Raw genomic sequence first — 20401 nt, forward strand, 5'->3', positions numbered from 1 at the left:
AATGGCTAAACATCGACGCACAAAAGAAAGATGAAAATCATTATTCATGTATCATAACTTTCTTTCCTTTAAAAAAAAATCATATCTTTCTCAAGTATGTAGATTTGCAATACAGAGCACATATAGAAAAATATTAAATTATATAATGTTGCAAAGATACAGCGCTTTAATTATCCGCTTTAAAGCGCCACCCATAGTGCGATCATAAAATAATCCACCATGCGTTCCACGCGTTCGATATCTACGCTCCAATTGGAGTTCATGTGCCGGATCTATGAATGAAAATTTGCCACTCCATCGTAGCGGAATATTTTTCAAAGAACAGCAAAAGCTTTAAAACCCAATTCCTGCAATTGTTCTCACACACCGGCAATCAGCCCTCGACGCATGGTTGATCAACGTTTGTTTACAAAACAAAGCAATGCGGTATTCTTCGAATGACGTTTAGCCATGCCGTTCTGCGAAACCACGTGTATTGTTAAAGTGTGTGTGTGTATGTGTGTGTGTTCTAACGAAGGGAGATCGGTGTTTGAACATCGCTAGAGCAGCATGCACGCTGGGCAGACAAAAGAGGGTCGAAGCGGTGTCGGAAAGTTGCACAACATCAGTAGGCCGTAAGCTGACGGTTCTACTATTAAAAGCCAAGTGATGAGCTGTAGGTTATTAGTGAGAGCCCTGTGCCCTCTCTCTGATTATAACTTGCTCGTCCGCCTTTACCTCGCCAAAGGAAAAAGGAGGATTCGAAGATCTGATGGCTTTCTTTTTAACACCTTATAATATAAATACAAAATATGTTTCACATTGTCCATGTGCATTACCTAGGAAATGTAATATCTGACGATTAAAATGCTCAGTTCCATACTAATTTGTTTCAAATTTTTGCCGAGGTAACCGATGCTGTATTAATTGTTATATTCACGTAATTCAGCGCACTCTTGTTGAATCGTCAACTAATGCAATTGTGATCTATTTGCCTAATAATACATTAAAAAGATAGTGCCCGGGTGGTTGCAGATACCCTGGTCCCGAATAAAGGTCCTAATGCGCTTCGATTACGGCCATGGAATCTGTTTATTGCATGCACAAGGAGTGTAAGTAAAAATAACGACACCTGGCCAGCTCTTCGACCTTCGCATTCCCGGGTCAAATTACGGCCAAATTATGCCGAAGCCATCACAGCAACCATAGCTAAAACACAGAAATTGCGCCTCTCCATTGCGAATCCATAGAACAATCCCCACAGGGTGCAAATATCCGTTTGTCAACAAACGGCCCGGCACCCACGGAACAGATGATTTTGACAGCTAGCCCCTCGAACGGCTTGTCAACCCGTGTTGTCTCGCTGTAAACATTATGTAAACAGTTTTGTGCCGCATTCGCGCACCGGTCGCACCCGCAATTGCACGCAAAATGGTAACGGTCCCGATTAAAACATGCATCCGAACACTCAGCACCACCAGCCGGATGGACAAATCGTTTGCCAAGTGGTATCGAAGTTTGTGGCAACCGAAAGGCAACGACGAACCACCGTACGATCACATCGTGCAGCTAGGCGATCCCGTACTACGCGTGCCGGCCAATGCAATCCCCGAGAAGGAGCTCCAGTCCGCCGAAGTGCAGTATCTGGCCCGACATCTTACGAAAGTGATGCGAGCGTACCGGTGCGTCGGATTGGCCGCCCCACAGCTGGGCCTATCGTTGCGCGCCTTCGTGATGGAGTTTAAGGACGAGCTGCGGGACCAGTACACCAAGGCGGACTACAAGCTGCGCGAGATGGAACCATTGCCATTGACGGTATACTTTGCAGTGCTGCTTTCGAGCTAACCTTTCCTAGTCAATCGCTCAATTCTTTTTATTTTTTAGATTCTTCTCAACCCCGAACTGAAAGTGCTCAACTACGAAAAGGTGATACACACGGAGGCGTGCGAAAGTGTGCGCGGCTATCGTGCGGACGTGCCCCGGTACCGGGAGATACTGCTGCAGGGCTTCGATGCCACCGGCAACCGGCAAGAGCTGCGACTGAGCGGCTGGAATGCCCGCATTGCCCAGCACGAGATGGACCATCTGAATGGGATCGTGTACACGGACATTATGAATCGGAAAAGCCTAACCTGCACCTGCTGGCAAGCGGTCAATGCTAAGAGTGGGCGCATTCAGCTATCGTTTGCCAGCAAATAAATCGGCCACTTGTTAAGCATGTGTTCTGTTTGTATGTGTGTGTATGTCTTCCTTAAAAACACACACACACGCACACCGGTTAGCTGTTTATTATGGTTATTGCACTAACGTATGAAACGAATGAACTGTGGGCGCACACAACAAAGCAACATGAATTAAGCCCCAGAGGTTAAGGGGGAAGGGTTAGAGATTTGTGCTTGTGGTTAGCATGGTTTATGGTTTGGTAACGAATGTACGATTATCTAAACGGTAACCACGGCTACCAATTTGTCAATGAACCAATGATGTAGCGTCAATGTCTTTGCGCTTTATTCATTTCCCAACGATGGCGATCGCCAGTTTGCTCGGTTTGATCGATCCCGCTCTTGTGCCACGAGCGTTTTTAGGCTGCAGTTAAGCTAAACCAAATGAGTAGAAACACTACAGTAAGAGGAAATTGTTGTTGGCTGTTAGTGTAAATTTAGCAAATAATAAAACCAACAAAAACCACTGCAACTACGCAAGGTGCTTTATAATTGTGGCGAAAACAAAAACAAAACATGAAACAAAAGAGCTAAGAAATCATAAAACCATACATCATCTGGTAGAGTTTCGACTGCAGCCTAAAAACAAACGTGGACAAATTCACGTTCAAACGTAGCTGTACTGATTATCCACGGCCCGTTGACCGTCCTCGCTAGTGCCGCCGCCTGCTGGCTGCGAACCGGCGGCCAACCCTTGGTTCAATCCGCTCGTTCCTGGCTGTTGCTGTAGCTGCTGCTGCTGTGGCGCATGAACGTGAATATGCTGTTGCTGCTGCTGCTGCTGTTGTTGTTGATGTTGCATCTGCTGATGGGAATGGTGCAGATGTGAGCTCATCTGCTCGACCGGAACCGTTTGCAGCGACAGCTCTAGATCGCACGTCTTGATCCGCACACTTCCGTTCAGCGTGATCGCTTGCGTTGGCAGCTGCGTAAGAGCAGTGGGGCGTCGTTTGAAATTAAATTAAGAAGGAAACAACCCAAAGCAAACCACCAGACAAAAGAGAAGGAAAGAGAGAGAGAGAAAGAGAAAATATGATCAGCAGTATGATCTCTGTAGTTCTCCGCTTGGTGCCGGCAAACCGGAAACCGGGAAGATATCACACTCTCTCCATATAAACTTAACGTTCGTGTGTGTGTATTGTAAAAGAGTTTTACATCGGAAACGGTTAAACGTTTAAGGAAATCTTCCAATCATGCTTATGCTAAAGCACAACCCGCACAGAAAGCATGCTTCTTCGCAGAGAGAGAAAAAAAAAGCGCAAATACATTACCATGAATGCACATTCACATTCACAAGCTACGGACATGGTAAGGAATGATATATGCTCTAACTACACACGCATGAATGTAAAACACAGGTGACAGAGTATTGTGATGAAGACAGCGAAATGGAAAACACTTACAAAAATTGAACTAAGTTGGCAACATTTTAGTAGAAACCGAATGCGCAAACTCTAACTCTACAAAACATTGGGCTAATTAATTTAATCAACCCAATGCAGAACGAAACATAACCAAGTTTGGAGTTTAATGATGAGCTAACGTTGGGAACAAAAAGTTGCTAAATTCCTCTGTTTTTCGTATATTTAATTTTATACATCGTTTCCAATCTGATTCGACTTTAGAAAAGGTTGCATGAAATAAAAGCAATAAAGACGAAATGCAAGTATAATAGCAACGTCCATAAAGATGGAACGACAGAGATAAAAACGGCGAACGAACGATACTGTGAACGGATTGTTAAAATATGTACAAACAACAGTAGAACAAGAACATTTACGGCGAGAGAAGACCTAAAAGAGATAAAAATAAAAACACACAAAAAAGAACTTCTACAACGAAAGAAACCACATACAACATAGTGGAGCATTGCAACTTAGAAGATAGAGACACCAAAGAAACGAGTGTGTTGGCCCACGCACATGTCATCGTAGTATTGGACCGTAGAAGTAAAATACAACAGTAGAGCGCAGCAAACGGAAATACCTCTGAGAAAAATTGCACATTCCAACATAAAAAAAGACAAATAATACGAGCAACAGCAGTACGAGCTAACGAGAGATAAAAAGAAACGAGAACAGCTCGAGATCAGAAGCCGGATCAGCAAATGGACACACATGTTCAAAGCACAATAGTTTTGTTTAGAACGTTTTTGTTTATGGTTGTGGATTTTGGCTTCAATTTGCTTCAGTTTGCGCTTTTCACTGTTCCTAGCAATGAAACTGTAACTTTGTTCTGGGATGTGTGTGTGGTTGTGTGTGAACCGTTTGTATGTGTGTAACCGAGTGTGTATGTTTTCGCATTTATGTTTTGTTTTTGTTTTCATGATTTATTCGCTTTCCGAAGGATCGATTGGCTGGCTTTCTCCGTCAACTTTAAAGGTAGGGCAGGTTTGGCTGCTGTGTATGTATGTGTAATTGTGTGTGTGAGTGTGAGAATGTTGCCGCTTTTGCTGGGTAGTTAATATCTCACATGTCTTGGGCTGGTTTGAGGATTGCTGGCCGCCGTGCTACTGCCGCCGGTGGCCCCTGTCGCCCCGGCCATCCCGCTGGACGCATTGGAGGAGGAAACGTTGGAGGAAGCAGCACCGCCGGTCGCGTTATTATTACTGCTACTGTTACTACTGCCGATCAGCGTGGTCGAGTAGTTGTTGCTGGCTGCCGTCTGCGGACCGCCCTGCAGGCCGATTACCGATTGCTGCTGTTGCTGCTGCTGTTGCTGTTGCTGCTGCTGCTGCTGCGCGGCCTGTTGCGTGAGCATTTCCTGGTGCAGCGGGGTCAGCACGTACCCGGTGAGCGTCACATCGGCAGTGCCGCCCGATTCCAGCGGTATCGGGTGCTGCCGGAAGTGCTCGAGCATCTCGGTGATCGAGGGAAACCAGAGGTGCTGCACCCGGCACTGGCCCAGATCGTTCAGCGTCATGCGCAGATGCTTCGCCTTGCCCTGGAAGTTGAACGTGAGCACAAACTCGCCCTTGCGCGTTTCGCTCTGCCGCACTAGGAACACGCCGTGACTAGAGGTGCCCTCGCGCAGCACCAGTTGGGCGGCATCGAACCGGGGCAGCGTGCCGTGGAACCACGGGTACTCGTGCATCATCGCGGTCAGGTCGGTGTCGTGCTCGTGCGACACGTCCAGATCGTTCTCGGTCAGCTCGAAGTTGCTCGACGACGATATCCGGTCGTCCGGCCGGCGGGGAGGCAGCTCCGGTGCGCTGGCAGCCGTTAGGGAGGAGTTGTTCGCGTTCGCTGTCTGGCCGGTGGTGGTGGTGGTGGCAGTGGTACCGGGTACCGTTCCGCCACCAGCCGCTGTACCGACGTTCCCGCTCTGGGCCGTGAGCGATTGATTCAGGCTGAGGTTGTTGACGTCCGCGGCCAGGTTCGATGTCAGTCCGGTTCCACCACCACCACCGCCGCCGCCGCCGCCGTGCGACATTGAGGTACTGAGTGTGGCGATCAAATCCGAGCCAGCCGCCGCATCTGACGGTTCCGAGTTTGGTTGCGTGCTACGCATGCAGTAGCGTATCGTGGCCAGCCAGCTGCGCATGTCGTCCGTGTCGCGGGCCTCTATGACGTACTCCAGGTTGTTGCCGGCCTTCAGCACGAACGTGTTCTCGTGATCCGGCATCTCGAGCGCCGTCGTTTCGCGGGCCTCCGTTATGAGAAAGCAAAACACACCGCTCCGGGGCTGAAAAGTAGGACCGAACGGGTGTACGGGATGGTATTAAAATCTCCACACTCAGCCCAAAACTTCCCTTCCCCCTTGCTAGTTAGTACCTTTTGTGACTTTGGTGGTGAGTAAAATTCCAGCATGTACCCCGAAACCGTTTTCACCAGCACCAGCTTACACTTTTCCCACTTCTGCGAACCGGGCTGGTCGAGGTTTTCCGGTGACAGGTAGTTGACGGTGCCCTCCTTCCGGCATTCGACCACGATCTTGGCGAGCTTGGTTTTGCTCGCCCGCCGTTCCGACAGTTCCACCTCGTCGGAGTGTTGCTTGTGGAAAAATGCCTACACGGGGTGGAGCGGGGGAATACACGGAAAAGAGGAAAAGAGTTATTTAAGAGCGATGGTCGAAGGACCTCGATCGACGGGAATACTCACATGAATCACCTTGCCCTTGCGGAGCCCTTTGAACGATAGTCGGCGGAAGAACGGTTTGTGGTTGGTTTTTGGCGAATCTGTATCCTCGGAGTAGTCGCTTTCCTCCGGTACCGTTGCGGACCCGTTTCCAGTCTGGAGAGGGCGGTGATAAGAGAGAACAATCCATGAGGTGTTTATACATACGTAGAACGTTTGTTATTTGTTACTATGCATTTTCGTACAATTCCCTCCCCAGGTCATTAGTAGTGGTGGGAGTTCGAAATCAAACCTACGCGATTTCGATTCCGTGTTCGGAATCAATTCCGGAGCCGATTCCAATTCTGAATTCCGATACCGGAGTTGACTCCGGAGTCGATTCAAATGTTGACTCCAGAGTCAATTCCGTAGCCGGGTTAATTCCGGAGTCGGCTTCGGAATCGGAATCTAGCAGGGAATCGCAATTTGCTCCGGTGACGAAATCAGGATTGACTCCAGAAATGGAATTTACTTCGGAATGAGAATCATTTCTTGAATTGAAATACGAAGTTTCAGAAGCGAATTCAGTCCAGGAATCTCCATGAGAATGGATCGTTTATAAGTAAATTTTAATTCTTTGCAGCTAGCAATACGTAACGTCATTGGACCCAAACGCCAATTCTTATGGTGATGCCAAAACCGGTTTCGATTTCGAAGCCAATTCTGATTTCGGAGCCAATTCGGAGCCGATTTCGATTCCGGAACCGATTACGGATCCGCTCCAGAAACTGATTCCGGACCTACTATCCGGAATTGAAAACTTTGGAGCTAGCTTGGATCGATTCCAACGAAAACTTAATTTCTCCCATCACCGGTCATTAGAGCCCCTGTGGTGTCTTGGTTCTTGGCCCAATTGGAACCGTCACCTTCTTTTGTTTGTACTGGTAGGCCGCAGTGGCAGCCAGCCGGTTGCATAGATACCCCACCACCCCGCACAAAGGTGGACGGGGTGGAGCTGCTGATAATGCATAGAAACGTGAGTCTCTCGATAGAGCCAGAGTCAGAGAGGCAACCAACAAACAGGCAAACCAATAAAATCATCAGCTTCAATTTATTTCAAGCTCCTAGCTGTGTCCCACCCGCCAGCTGCGTCCAACGCCCAGCCCCGGCGGCCACTATACTGTCCGTCGCCCCAGGGAGCAAATTAAATCAGACAAAACAACAACAACAACAACAAAACAAACAGCGGCAAACAAGACGCTTTAACATTTGCACTCCACTCGTATAAATCATTTGTTGAAGGACGTGTATGGGTTGATTTTTGATTGAGCTGCAGATGCGATGATTAAGGTTGTTTAGCGGCGGTGACCCGGGACGGCGGTCCAACAACACTGGTACGAGATTTGTCTTTTTTTGGGGACCAAAACGCTTTTAGTTAGCTATTCTAAGGTTTCGCTCCCTCGTAGCTTGTGCATCAGCATCATCGTCGCGCTAAACATGAGATCATTTTAACGTTTTGCTTAGTTGTGTGTTCCCATCACAAATGTACTGTCGAGTAAATAACTTTGCGAAGATTAAAGATAAGCTTTTAGATTCACTTTAGAAAAAAGAGCAATCAACCGTTACGGGACAGACAGCACGCGGGTCCTTTCCGATTCCGACCAAATACTTTCTTCTTTTCAATATGCAAATTAAATGCGAAAGATGAAATTTCCCGTAGTGAAACGGAATTCCAAAATAAGTTCTTCCACATAACGGTTGGAAAAACCCCAAACTCTCTACTCTCCACTGACCTTGTTATCATATTTAAAAATGCAAAATAAATATCCGTCATGAAGGTGGCGCGCGATCAGCACAGCCATTCAGCAGGTGATGACCACGAGATCGGATTTCGATTGTGTCCCAACACAGAAAAACGCTGCGCTGGATGATAACATTCCTGCACGCCCTCGAACGACCACCAAAGGCCCCGAACCCGGTACGATGGCCACGAATCTTCACGTGTGTTTGTGTGTGTGTGTGTGTGTGTGTGTGTGTGTGTGTGTGTGGTGAAGAGGATGCATAAAGCGTAAACAACACCCCACTCGAAGTTCATTCCCATCGGGGTTCGGTGTGTTTGGAGTGGGTCGAGCCGAGAGGCGGCTACTAATCTGAGTGTTGGTAGGCCCACTTCACCAGCATTCCTCTACACACACACACACACACAGACACACCCGAACGAAGGCGGCAGCAAGTGTAGCGACGTGAAAACCACACCAAATCAACACAGCCACAACACCCGCGTCTTCCCCCCTCCCTCCATTAATTCATTCATTGGGCAAAGGTGGGTAACGGACTAGAATGGGCCCACCGTGGAATAGCGCGAAACGAACAGCCGGCGGACACGGGGGTTGGGTGTGTTCATTGGCGTTTTGAAATTTATGAATGAAGTTCCAGCGAGCCGATCGAGGCGGGAGGGACGGCTGGGAACGCTCCAACCTGTCCGTTTTAGTCGCGCCAGGTGGCCATGTTTGGGATTTGGCGCGTAGTACAGTACCCGCTGCTCAGCGAGCGTGCGCGCGCGTGGTAAACATGCAATACACGGTAAAGCGCCAAGGCCGGCAATGCGGGACACAAGAGGGGAAACCATCCCATAGGGGTTACTAATGTGCTGACCGAAAAAATCGCGGACAGGAATGGGAGAGGTGCCCGTCAACGGTCACACATGCACATACCAGCACGAAGTTCAGGCTGTGTTGATGAGTCTATACCCCCTTGAAAGGCACATTATTGGTAGGTGGTGGCGAGAGACTAAATTACTGAAATTACTACTGAAACACAAAACGATCTTCAATTCTTGCTTTTATACAAATTGACTCGAGACGATGATAAAAATTAAAGAAGAAATACAGTGTACTTTTTTTTAAATGCCTTTAGCTTGAATGTATATTTGTGTTGAATCATACAACAACGTTGTAGTGTTGTTGACTAATCGGCTTTGAAGTGGAAGTGCTTACCAAAAGGCAAATATTTGTGCTACGATTTATTAACAACAAATTATAACTAAATATTGTTTCTTAGCTAGATCAATAAGACTTCGGCTGTAAACATGTCCAGGATGAGTAAGAAATGAAATAACGATATAAATCAAAAATACGCATAGCTTTGCATCAACAATCTCCAAAACAACACAACATTTGCAGCGAGCAATTAGGGGAAAGCGGGGCCAAATCGCACTGTTAAGGATTTTGCTCTGTGCCTCACTGGGTACACAACCACTTTGCTCAGATATTTTGACGACAATCGATGCTTCAATGGCTTGTTCATGAAACAAAAATAGGAGTAGACGTATTAACAAAAAATATAAATATATAAAACGAAGTTAAAAAAATCAACTTAAAAAGTCGTGAAAATGTTTAGTGCTGGGTAGAATAATCTTGCTATGGGGCAAAATGGACCACAACATTGAACGTTAGGCTTTGGTTTAAGCTCTTGCATCTAGGTAGAATTGCAAGAGAAGATATTTAAGTTTTACATGAAAGTGTTTTGTTCAATAGTTTAGGAAATTGCCGGAATATTTCATAATTCACGTGTTGTCAGTATTTTTACTTCTCGATAGATTATACATATAGCACAGGTTTATTTATGTAAAACAAATATATTGTAGCGAACTTTGCTTACACACCTTAGCCACATCAGCCTATCAATACATACCGACCATTTGGCCCCAACCTGGAACGAACATTTTGCTCAACATTACATTAAAATGATTACTTTTTTCACGTAAATCATAGAAAGACATCATGTGCAGGATACACATCCTTTTTCTTCTTCAATTACAGTGAAATCTGTAATAAGATAGATGTAGTCTCTTCAAGATAAATTGTTTCTTTAAGATGAACATTTTGACGGTCCCATCATATTCCATACATTTTATGTATCTTCATAATGAATGTCTCGCTAATGCGACTATCCTTCAAGCTGCATATGTGATTTGGTTGAAGAGGCGAAAGAACTCCGTTAGAGCCAAAGCCTCTATAAACTGTACAAACAACGATTTGGCAGCCAAAAGTCTCTTAGATGAATTTTTGGACGATGGTTCATAAAAATATTGGTCTAAGGAGGCCATGTTTTTTCCCGTAGTTTTTTGGATACTTCATAGCCAAAGCTTCATCAGTTTTCCTCAACGTGAATATCTCTCTATGGCCCGGGTCTATGAAAATGTTGCGGGAACATTTGTTGCCAAATCGTATGGACAATTGACAGTTCGTCATGTTGCTCATGTTGCGGGAACATTTTTGTTGCAGAAGAAACAAATCGATTTGTTTCATGTTTATTTGTAGCATGAAAATTTCCAAACATGTTTGCATACCAAAACGGATAATTTCTTATTTCTTAACGGAGATTTCTTACGAAAGTTTTTTTTCGAGACGGTCAAATTAACATCGTTTTGATCAATTATTTTATTTCTTAATTTATACATTTATTCATAAGTCTTAGGTTCATAGTGTGCATCTAACATTGCATTTGATGTTTTTCTGCCATCAGAAGACATTTTCAAAGTGTTAATTTGCCAATAATGCAGGTTACCATTTCGCTCCACCTAACCAGTTTGCCACGCTTTCACTTACATTTGTCATGAGCTGTTTTCTTTTCCCCAGCGTGTTACAATCGTTGTGTCAATGTTGTTCCGGCATACTGTTTACGGTTTTCCTATTTGTACACCCGCCTGGAAAATTACTCCACCGGTGAAATATCCAATTACATTTCATTCAAACCCGTGTTAGCAACAGCACACACACACGCCGGGAGTGACGTGGAGTGCATTCTCCGAAATAAATGCAACAATGATAAGAAGACAAAAATAGACACTTTGCTATACCCATCGTCATATCGCATCCGTGTTTGTTGCTTTTCCTTCCCTGTGCTCTTCCCCTGTGCTTTGGCGTGATTGGTGGTGGATTGGCTGGGGCGTTGATTTGATAACTGGTCCCCCGACCGTGAGCAGGCACATGCGGGCAAAGTGTGGTAAACATTTTTTTTTGTTGTTTTTTTTTCGAGTGTTTTTGTCGCGGATGATTTCGTCGCAGCATCCCAAGAATGCTGCAAATTGTTCTGTTTTTTTTTTCTTTTTTCTATGTAATTAGCGTTACAACAAAACGCTTTGTGTGTTCAAATGCACCGTCAGGTTAGCGTTAGCTCCAGCTGGTAGATGTAGATAGGCAAATAATTAGAGATAGTTCTCGGAAACTGTATCGCTTTGCCGTTATCGTCGCACGCCAAATAACACGTGCCTACTACTACTCGTCGCTGGTGCTTTGAGGACATGTGTTCTCTCCGTGTGTGTGTGTGTATTTTGGAGAGGATTAATGGAACAATTATTTGAATTGTAAATATTACAACCAAGAGCATCAGGTAGAGAAGGCATATCAAGTTGGATTTGTTTTAGGCAAGTTTGATGAAAGAATGCCTCAATTTGATAATTAGAATAACATTAACTAACCGCCATAATGCCTTGGGCCAGTCTGGTGGTTCAGTCGTCAAATCGTACGACGTAACAACATGCCCCCGTCATGGGTTCAAGTCCCGAATAGACCGTGCCCCCATACGGTAGGACTTGATTATCATGCTATGGTAACAATAAGTCACTGAAAACCAAGCTTACTTCACTAGTGGGTACTGGAAGGCCTTGACCGACAGCGGTTGTTGTGCCAAAGAAGAAGATCCGCCATAAACTGTCAATGATTAAGCTGCTCTACGATTACGAAAGTGACTGACTGTTTGCATTCATCAATTCAAACGTAATTGATTTGAAGAAACTTGTACCATTCGAAAAGCGTCAGTTGGCTAAAGGACGGAATTTGAATTTAGATTATTATTGTAATTGGCAAAACAAAAAAAGAAAACAAAAACGAACAAACTGTTTACCCATTCTTCTCGTGCGAGGGAGTCAGCTCATTCGTAGGAATCCATCCACCACATTCCAGACAACCGCCCACTCGAGACGACAATGCTCTGTGTATGTATATGGTCGGGTTGGGCGTAAGGACACCCATTTTCGGTATTAAAAAAAGCTCCACTCCACTTGACATATTTCTCAGTCCCGTATCCGTATACAAACAAAGGGCCCGGACATACACTTCTATGCCGATCCTGTTTCGGTCGATAAGAGAAGATGTGTAATCTATTTACACGGCCCACCTTCGGCCCCAGTCGACGTTTGCTCAAACGGAGAGTGAGCGATAAAGACAGAGAGAGAGAGAGAGAGAGAGAGAGAGAGAGAGAGAGAGAGAGAGAGAGAGAGAGAGAGAGAGAGAGCTTTCTTCGCACACAGAGGTTGCGTGGGCTTTCCTAGAAAGATGGGACCCGCGATGAGAATGGGTTGAGGATGGGCTATTAGTAGGTTCTGCAAATGCAACCACAGCCACCCCGATGACGTTAGCGGACACACCCTGATGAGAAGGTGGCAGGCGGACACGGAGTGAACAAATTCCATACTTCAAGGAACATTAATACAAAGGAAAAAAAGTGTAACATCCCCCCCCCCAGTAGGAAACGAGCAGGAAAGCTCCAAACTAGTGATGGGTAAAGTTGGTAAAAATCCGGAGTCGACTCCGATCCGACTCAGATAATTTCGGAATCGACTCTGGAAGGTAGGTCCGCCCAGCATTATCCAGAGTTGTTCGTAGTCGTTTGGAATCTTTCGGAATCGCTCGGAGTCGTCCGGAGTCGGCCATAGTCACTGGGAGTCGGAATCATCCGGAGTCGTTCGGAGTGGTTCGGTGTCGTCGGTGTCGTCCGGAATCGGTTGGAGTCGACGTCGTTCGGAGTCGACCAGAGTTGGCTTTCGAAACAAAGGTCTGTATACGAAGTGCATGTGAGAAGTGAACGACAAAAAACACAACGAAATGAAATGCCTGATCACAAGCACATTACATCGGACATTAGACGACTTCGAATGACTCCTTCTACGATCGACTCCAGCCGACTCCGATCGACTCTGGACTACTCTGACTCCTGTCGACTCCGGACTCCACACGACTCAGACTCCGGACAGAACTAGTGGTTCGGATTTAGCCGGAGTCGGAATCGGACTAACTACAGCCGGAGTCGAAATCGGATTCGTGGGTGCTCTCCAAAGAGCACATCACTACTCCAAACCAAACCGTTTCCAGGGAGCGGAGATACCGCCGGGCAGGCGGTTGTGGACCGGGTTGCTTTGTTCTCAAAAGCGGCGTAGGAGATTAGCTACGAAAATGTTATGAATGAACCCCGGGTACTATGTAAAACATTCGAGCCTGGGTGCTGTCGGCCGGGGTTACTGCCTCCCGGACATAGCCCCAGGTCAAGATGGGCAGGCGTATAGCGTCAGTGTGTGGGTGCGCATTGATTACAGTCAGCTCTGCTCGTGTGATCAATGACGTAGCGCGGCACCGTTTCGGTGGAAGTTGGCGGAATGTGGGGGGTATTTGTTTTGCAAGTTCGAATAAAAAAGCACACACACACACAGACCGTTTAAATGCTTGATAAACGAACTGCAACACAGTCTTAAAGCAATTCGCAGGATGGAAATAACAAGTAAGGCGAACAATCGTTTAAAAAGTTTTCACAATTTGGGGACTAACAAATGGGTTGGCAAAGAAAAATAAGCCCCATTCGATGGAAAGTTCGATTTGGCGATGGTCTCCACTTTATCCCCTTCCCCTATCTACAATGACGCATTCCGATAACGTGCTGAACGTGAAGCTTTGCTAATTGTTTTTTGCCTGAATGTCTTCGCCTAAGGGTAAGGGGAGATTAGTTGTTGGGCCAGTGAGCACACGTCACGCTGTGACAGTATCCTGGTTACGGTTGATGTATGTGTTTGTGTGTCTTTTTCGTATGTGTCACAGACATCCTTTCGGCTTGGGAGGCTGTGTGCCTTGTTAGCTACGATGGTCCGCGACATGTTACGATTTTTGTACCATCTTTCGCTAATTGGACGTCACGTAACACTGCTGGGGCTAGCGCAGGGAAGTCTGGACGACGTTGGTCCCTCCCGAAAAAGAAACCCTCCGATCCCCCCATCCCCTCCCCCACTCACCTTAGGTTGCGCTCGGCGGCGCTGAAACTCGTCCTCGAAGCGAGACTCGAAGCACTGCACGAAGCGCCGCATAAAATCCCGATGGGAGATCGTGTGGCGGGCCACTTCCGGCAGATTGTTGGTGACGTAATTTACGCACGCCCGGGCAAAGTCCGCCGAGGCCGCCCGTGCGTGACGCTCGCAAAATTCCGACCACGTACCGGCGGTCGGCGCCGCCGTCAGCGTCGTCGTCGATGCGGTCGGCGTCGGCGTCATCGATCCCATCATCGCCGACGACGATGCCGTCCCGACGGTAACCGTGCTGCCCAGTCCGCTCTCGCCATCCTCCGCGCCGGTGACGCCTACGTGCGAGGCGTTGCCGGCATGCGACACATTCCCAACACCACCTCCTCCTCCTCCACCCACGCCACTTGATATTTGATGCTGTTGCTGCTGCTGCTGAACTGTCACTGAGCTGCAAAAACTTTGCTCACCATCTGTCAGATTGGCCATCATTTTTGTTTATTTTTCTCCCACGCTTCTCTGCTGCGCCAACCAAAGGCTGACACACGCACGCACCTACACGCCGCACGCTCTCCTCTGCTGGGGTGCTGCTGCACCACCCCCGGGGATATAGACACGCACACACACACACACACACACGCACTAGCTTTCACACTTTTCACCAACAACATGCACGGCGCCACCCTTTGGCAACACACACCTAGCTAGCCAGCCAGCCAGCCAGCCAGGATTCTGGCCCTTCTTTCCCAGTAGGCTCCGTGCGGATGATCTCAGCCCTTCGCTTCACTTCACGCCCCAGACCGCACGCTGCCTGCTCTGGGGCACCTGGACATAGGCGGGAATGTGGGCAACACGAGGAAAGAGAGCACCGAGTCGGGTGGGTGGTGCACGCTAGTCGTAACAGATTGCTCACTCTTTTCACTCAACTGCAGCAGCAGCGGCAGCGGGGAAGGTGATGTGGCTCACAAAAACAAGCTCCGCCCGATGGCCATCGTCGTACGCACAAGAGCATTCTTCCGGGCCTCCCCCCCGACACAGCGCGATAGTGCGTATTGACGATGACGGCGATGATACGGCAAACCACTACGATAGGCGGTGCAGCATCGGGTGGCAAACGAGTTACAAGAATATGCTCTGCTGGTACTGGTGCTGCGAAGCGGCTAGATTCTTTCGCTTTCGCTGCGAGAAGCACTTCAATTTTCACACCAACCAACCGACTGCACGCACTTGCGGCCAGTAGACATGTGTTCGCCCACTTTAGCTAGACGACACCACCGCGCCACAACACTGCATGCATTCAACTCGTGATAGAAATTTTAATTCGATGTAGATTTTTTATTATTCTGTCTATTCCCGTGATGTTGTAAACTTTTTTTTCTAAGCCCGTGGCTACACCGCACAGCGGGACGCCTGTCTGGACCGTTCTGGTTGACGGTTTGTTACAAAACATCACCCACGGTTTAACTAACCCTTGTGGCTGTGCACTCTATTGCAGTGAAAATGGTATCCTAGCAGCTCTCTCAAAACTTTTTCAATGTTTCATAAAATTAAGAGTGTCGTGCAAATGTTTCAAAATTTCTTGCTGTGATTTTTGAACATTTTCCCACAACCCAATACATTTATATATTTATCTTGGCATTGTTGGTAGCTTGGTAAAACAATTGTTTTGTTATTTTTTTTTAATGCGTTAAATACTGTTCAACATTTATGGACAATTGTACAATTTATTATTTAATAAATTGTCAGCAAATTTGGTTCATCACTTCACCAGCGTGCATCGCGTTTGCTTCGGCGGCTGTCAACAGTGCGAGATTGTTTTGGGGGCACTGTTTTTCCTTGCATTTAACATAAATAAAAATGTCCTATCCGGCTGGAACCGCTCTGCGCTTTCCCATCCTGTTCGGGAGTATATTGGTCGGGTTTGGAATGGCGTTCTACAACCGGTAAGAAAGACCGTCTCGTATCGTACCCGCGCACCCACGTTTGCGACACATTATGAAACGCTAGTTGTTTGTTACGTTCTTCGTTTTTTCATCAGCGATAAGTTCATGACCGGGCTGGAAGAGGAGCGTGATCGGCTGAACAAGGAAGATTTGGAAGCGAAGCAAGTGCTGCTGGACAAGATCGACGCGGTCCGAAAGGCGCGCATGCAATAGGTGTTACTTCGAGCTAGTCATTTCCCATCGCTTCACACAATAAACGCTATGTACAGATTTTTACATCAGTAAACACATTTATTTAGATCTAACCGAGCCGATGGATGGCATGTGTGTGTGTTGGTTGGTTGGGTTGGTTTGCGGTTCTAATCCTGGCGGATGCGCGCCGCTCGGGGATCATCCGGACGCATCACAACGTACGTCAGCTTGTACCGGCGGTTATCAGCGTCCTTGCGGTAGTAGTTGGTCAGTCCCACCACGCTGAGCCCGATTCCGATTAGAGCGATCACTGACGAGCCGACCACCTCGGGAATTTCGTTCCACCCGCGCTTGAAGAGTGCCGTCAGGCCGCGGCTAGCCTGAGAAGACGCTGCCATTGTTGCGTTCCGGTGGAAAACGAGCCGTTCTGGTGGGAATTGGAAGGATGTTGAATTCAGAAATGCCTATTTTTGCACCCAATTTTCAGCTAAAAACATTCGCCACTCACTCTATTCACGTAATCGTGTTTTTCTTTGCTCGATATTTCACACCTTCTGATGTGCTGTCAGCGTGACAGCAGGTCGCCTTGTACCAAGGTGCATAGACAGCTGGTGTTCAAACTCGCCCATTTCGAATTTTAACGGACATGTACAATGAATTTGTATAAATATGGGAAATTCTAATCCATTTATTTAAACTGATCAACGAAAAACTGAGTTAAACACAAATTGGCACCACTGAACGGAACTGTAGCGTGAGGAGAGATATATAGTACAACGGCCGAGTCCAGGCCATCTATGCCCGCCAACACGACCCCTACATAATATCGCAGCAATTATACGTCGCTAGCCAGGAAGAGTGTTTATGGATAAGCATTGCGAATGCTTGCTTTCGAGGTGGTTCTGCAACCCGCAGGTCGGGATCGGGCAGTTCCGGCCGGACCAGCAGCTCCGCTGATGTTGTTTCGCTCGCTGACCATTCCTGCCATGCCTCGCTAGATCATTTGCGTGCAAAATTGTTCGCCATACTTTTGCGCATATGCTGAAACGTGAGCGGCACGCTCAATCGCTCATCCCGGTGCTTGTAATACTCGTTATAGTCCAACCGCATGCACAGCTGCGGTAAAGATTCGATGGGCGACACCGCCAGCTGGTACAGGAAGTGGCCGACCGAGTTTTCGTACTCCACCCCGATCGCAATGAGCGCTTTCTGGCAATGCACCAGCTTCGCCTCAAACTCCTGCTGCGCTTCGTCCCGCTCCAGCGCACGTTCCGCGTTCACGCCGTACGTTCCCTTCGCTTCGCTCGATTGGATGTACTCGTCGAACTCTTTGCGCGCGTCCAGTTCCCGATTGCACAGCTTGTAAAAGTTCATCTGCCATTCGTCCAGCTTGCGCACCGAGCTAAATATCTGCTCCAGGCAGCTGCTGAACAGATGCGTCGACTGGTCCAGGAATATGCCGGTGCGAATGCGATCGAGAAATTTATCGTGCGCTTCCAGCACGTCGTCCAGCGCTTTCGCCTGCTTGACCCGTGCGCTGAACTGCACCCACGAGCACTCGATCACCTCGTACAGTATGTAGTACTGCATCTGCGTGATGATGTTGATCATTTTCGAGCAGTAGCTCTGCAGGTGCTGCTTTATCAGGCCAATGTCGCTAGCGATGGGCTTGAAGCAGCGCGTGCTGAGCATGTGGTTGCGCCAGATGCCGTACAGGATGAACTGGAACCGCTTCATGTTCCACAGCTGCTTGAACAGGGCTCGGTAGGTGCACTGGACGGGCTGGAAGATCGTCCCCAGCGGACCCTGCACTTTGTACGTCAGGCAGAACACATCCCACCCGGTATCGCCCTCGCAAGGGCTGAGGAAGTGCACGTCGAGATAGCTCAGCACGGCCGGCTCCTCCTGCTCGTCGGCCGATTTTCGCACCGCAGCGGCCACAATAGAGAACAGCTCCTGCTGGTAGATGTCTTTTGCCGGACGGTCCAGTTCCTCCTTCAAATTTTCCATCAGCACATCCGCAAAGTGGCCCAGCCCGAGCAGCAGATAGTCGCGCATTGCCTTTAGGTGATCGTAAAGCTGATGGGGACCGAGCACGATGTCCAGCACGCGTTTCGAGGTCTTCAGGTACACGCCGTCGATCAGCACGTGCAGCTCGGTATTGCTGTGCGGACTGTACAGGTAGTCGAGATGCTCGTTGAGACACTTCTTCAAATCCGTCCGCTCCGGGACGGGCTCTCGGTCTTTGCACACTTCGCGCAGAAAGTTGATGCTCTTCCCGATCACCAGTATCTGCTTTGCCAGCGTGTCCGAGATGAAGGACGGCACCATTGAGCTGCGCAGCCGGAACTCATCGTGCCAGAGCCGGTTGTACCCGACATCGGTCAGCTCCTCGATGAAGAACTCACAGTGCGGATCGACGATCTTACCGTCCGTTAGCCACTGCGAAAGCATCTGCTGCAGCGGTATGCAGGCCGACTGCAGCAGCTCCCGGGAGATGGTGCGCACCATCGGGTCGCCGTGCCAGATAAACTTGTGAATGGCGGAAGCGAGAGCGCCCCCCTTGACCTCGCGGCAAGCGTCCGAGATCAGCGCCAGCCACTGTAGCCGTTCCATCGGCTCTACGAGCCACACCATCGTGCGCATCAGCGTCATCCGCTCGGCACCATCGCCCGCCTGCCGCTGGCGGTCGAGATTCTCCTGCAGGTTAGCGATCAGCCCGTAATAGTTGGTCAGCTCCTGCTGCAGTGCGGTAATGTAGCCCTGGCCAAAGTTTCCCATCAGGTACGAATCGCTTTTGGGGTTAATGAAGCGGGACACTTTGTTGTAGAAGAAGCCAACCTCGGCCAACCGCAGCAGCATACCGGCATCGCAAGCGTTCAGATTTCGGCCGTGTATGTGGTCGAGCTTAAACTCCCCCGAAACCACGTTCTTGCGCAAATACTTTCCCTCGATGCCAGTGCAGGCGTAAATGACGTCCTGTATTAGCAGATCCTCAAGCTCGTTGCGGTCTGCAATCTGCAGCTGCGCATCGTCCGCTACCAGCGCTTTGGCGTCACAGAGACTGCCGGTGGATCCGGTTACCGTGCCGCCGGACCGTGATTTCATCAGCCGCTGACTTCCGCCAATGCCCGAGTCCACGCTTAGCTTCGAAAACACGCTGTCCAGCGTTCCGGACGCGAAGCCGGCATCGTTGCGCAAATCTACCTGAAGCCCGCTGCCACTTGCACTTTTGTCCGAATCGGCCAGATGAAACAGGAATTCCAATATCGGGGTGCGCTGTTTGCTCTCGGTCTGAAAACGATTAAGAGTGTAAAGCGTTTCACTATCATATTCTCCACATCCTCGTTGGCGCCTAGAAAGTTACCATCGATATTAGCTCCTCGTAGAAACCATTAAACACATTTACGCTTGCTTGACTCCTGGACGCCAGCAGACGGTTAATGCGCGCCACTATCGTCGATTCGTTCGCCGCCGCTGAAGTACCGCCATGGTGCGTAATTGAGTTTGGTTTGTTGGCAATCAGCCGAGTAACTTCTTTCAACACATCGTCTGTAAGAAAGCAACAACAGAAAGAGCGGAATCGTTAGCTTTCTCCCGCTTGGCAAGCGTCACCAAACAAACCAGCTGCCAACATGACGCTCCCCGGAGAGTGTTTGGATCGTGCTTGGAAGCAAACAACCTCGACAGCTAGGTGGGAAACGCTGGAAATAACTTACTTGACCGGTCTCCGGCGAGATTCTGGCACAGCTGTTTTAGCAGTTCGTAAATGACCGGGAAGTTGGGCTGATGGTTTCGGTTCATTTTTGCTATTGATCGGGTGCGAAACACATCCGCGGCGCCCTGCACTGCACTGCTTTATTTTGCTGCCAAAGATGTAACAATGGGATGCCTACACGGTAATCGTAATGACAGTTAATAGGAATTAATTATTTTTAACTGTTT

General features: G+C 48.3%; 4 protein-coding genes across 4 annotated transcripts; 1 reads left to right on the plus strand and 3 right to left on the minus strand.

Moving 5' to 3' along the window:
- Positions 1–577: 577 nt before the first annotated feature.
- LOC120893649 (peptide deformylase, mitochondrial-like) lies at positions 578–2474 on the plus strand. The gene is made up of 3 exons (XM_040295661.1): positions 578–887; positions 994–1794; positions 1864–2474. Exons 2-3 carry the CDS (start codon positions 1411–1413, stop codon positions 2176–2178), a joined length of 699 nt encoding a protein of 232 aa, XP_040151595.1. The 5' UTR covers positions 578–887; positions 994–1410; the 3' UTR covers positions 2179–2474.
- LOC120893645 (SH2B adapter protein 2) lies at positions 2202–15741 on the minus strand. Its single transcript, XM_040295653.1, has 5 exons — positions 14319–15741; positions 6302–6433; positions 5975–6208; positions 4674–5885; positions 2202–3126 (listed from the first exon to the last, which is right to left on the minus strand). Exons 1-5 carry the CDS (start codon positions 14811–14813, stop codon positions 2809–2811), a joined length of 2391 nt encoding a protein of 796 aa, XP_040151587.1. The 5' UTR covers positions 14814–15741; the 3' UTR covers positions 2202–2808.
- Positions 15742–16528: 787 nt separating this feature from the next.
- On the minus strand, positions 16529–17060 carry LOC120893651. The gene is made up of 2 exons (XM_040295663.1): positions 16965–17060; positions 16529–16883 (listed from the first exon to the last, which is right to left on the minus strand). The coding sequence occupies exon 2, from the start codon at positions 16852–16854 to the stop codon at positions 16624–16626; it is 231 nt and encodes a 76-aa protein (XP_040151597.1). The 5' UTR covers positions 16855–16883; positions 16965–17060; the 3' UTR covers positions 16529–16623.
- A 64-nt stretch (positions 17061–17124) lies between these two features.
- Positions 17125–20345, minus strand: LOC120893644 (gamma-tubulin complex component 3). Its single transcript, XM_040295652.1, has 3 exons — positions 20176–20345; positions 19824–20008; positions 17125–19750 (listed from the first exon to the last, which is right to left on the minus strand). Exons 1-3 carry the CDS (start codon positions 20258–20260, stop codon positions 17456–17458), a joined length of 2565 nt encoding a protein of 854 aa, XP_040151586.1. The 5' UTR covers positions 20261–20345; the 3' UTR covers positions 17125–17455.
- Between the last annotated feature and the right edge of the window lie 56 nt (positions 20346–20401).

The sequence above is a fragment of the Anopheles arabiensis genome, chromosome 2 (genome assembly GCF_016920715.1).
Source record: "Anopheles arabiensis isolate DONGOLA chromosome 2, AaraD3, whole genome shotgun sequence".
NCBI lineage: Eukaryota > Metazoa > Arthropoda > Insecta > Diptera > Culicidae > Anopheles > Anopheles arabiensis.

Coding starts and splice junctions, on each gene's coding strand:
- LOC120893645 (XM_040295653.1), bottom strand. CDS start 14,813: ATGATGGCCAATCTGACAGATGGTGAGCAAAGTTTTTGCAGCTCAGTG. Junction 6,434..14,318: donor GCCGCCGAGCGCAACCTAAG/GTGAGTGGGGGA, acceptor CGCCCTCTCCAG/ACTGGAAACGGGTCCGCAAC. Junction 6,209..6,301: donor GCAAGGGCAAGGTGATTCAT/GTGAGTATTCCC, acceptor CACCCCGTGTAG/GCATTTTTCCACAAGCAACA.
- LOC120893649 (XM_040295661.1), top strand. CDS start 1,411: ATGGTAACGGTCCCGATTAAAACATGCATCCGAACACTCAGCACCACC. Junction 1,795..1,863: donor TGGAACCATTGCCATTGACG/GTATACTTTGCA, acceptor TTTATTTTTTAG/ATTCTTCTCAACCCCGAACT.
- LOC120893644 (XM_040295652.1), bottom strand. CDS start 20,260: ATGAACCGAAACCATCAGCCCAACTTCCCGGTCATTTACGAACTGCTA. Junction 20,009..20,175: donor TCTCGCCGGAGACCGGTCAA/GTAAGTTATTTC, acceptor GCTTTCTTACAG/ACGATGTGTTGAAAGAAGTT. Junction 19,751..19,823: donor ACGAGGAGCTAATATCGATG/GTAACTTTCTAG, acceptor AATCGTTTTCAG/ACCGAGAGCAAACAGCGCAC.
- LOC120893651 (XM_040295663.1), bottom strand. CDS start 16,854: ATGGCAGCGTCTTCTCAGGCTAGCCGCGGCCTGACGGCACTCTTCAAG.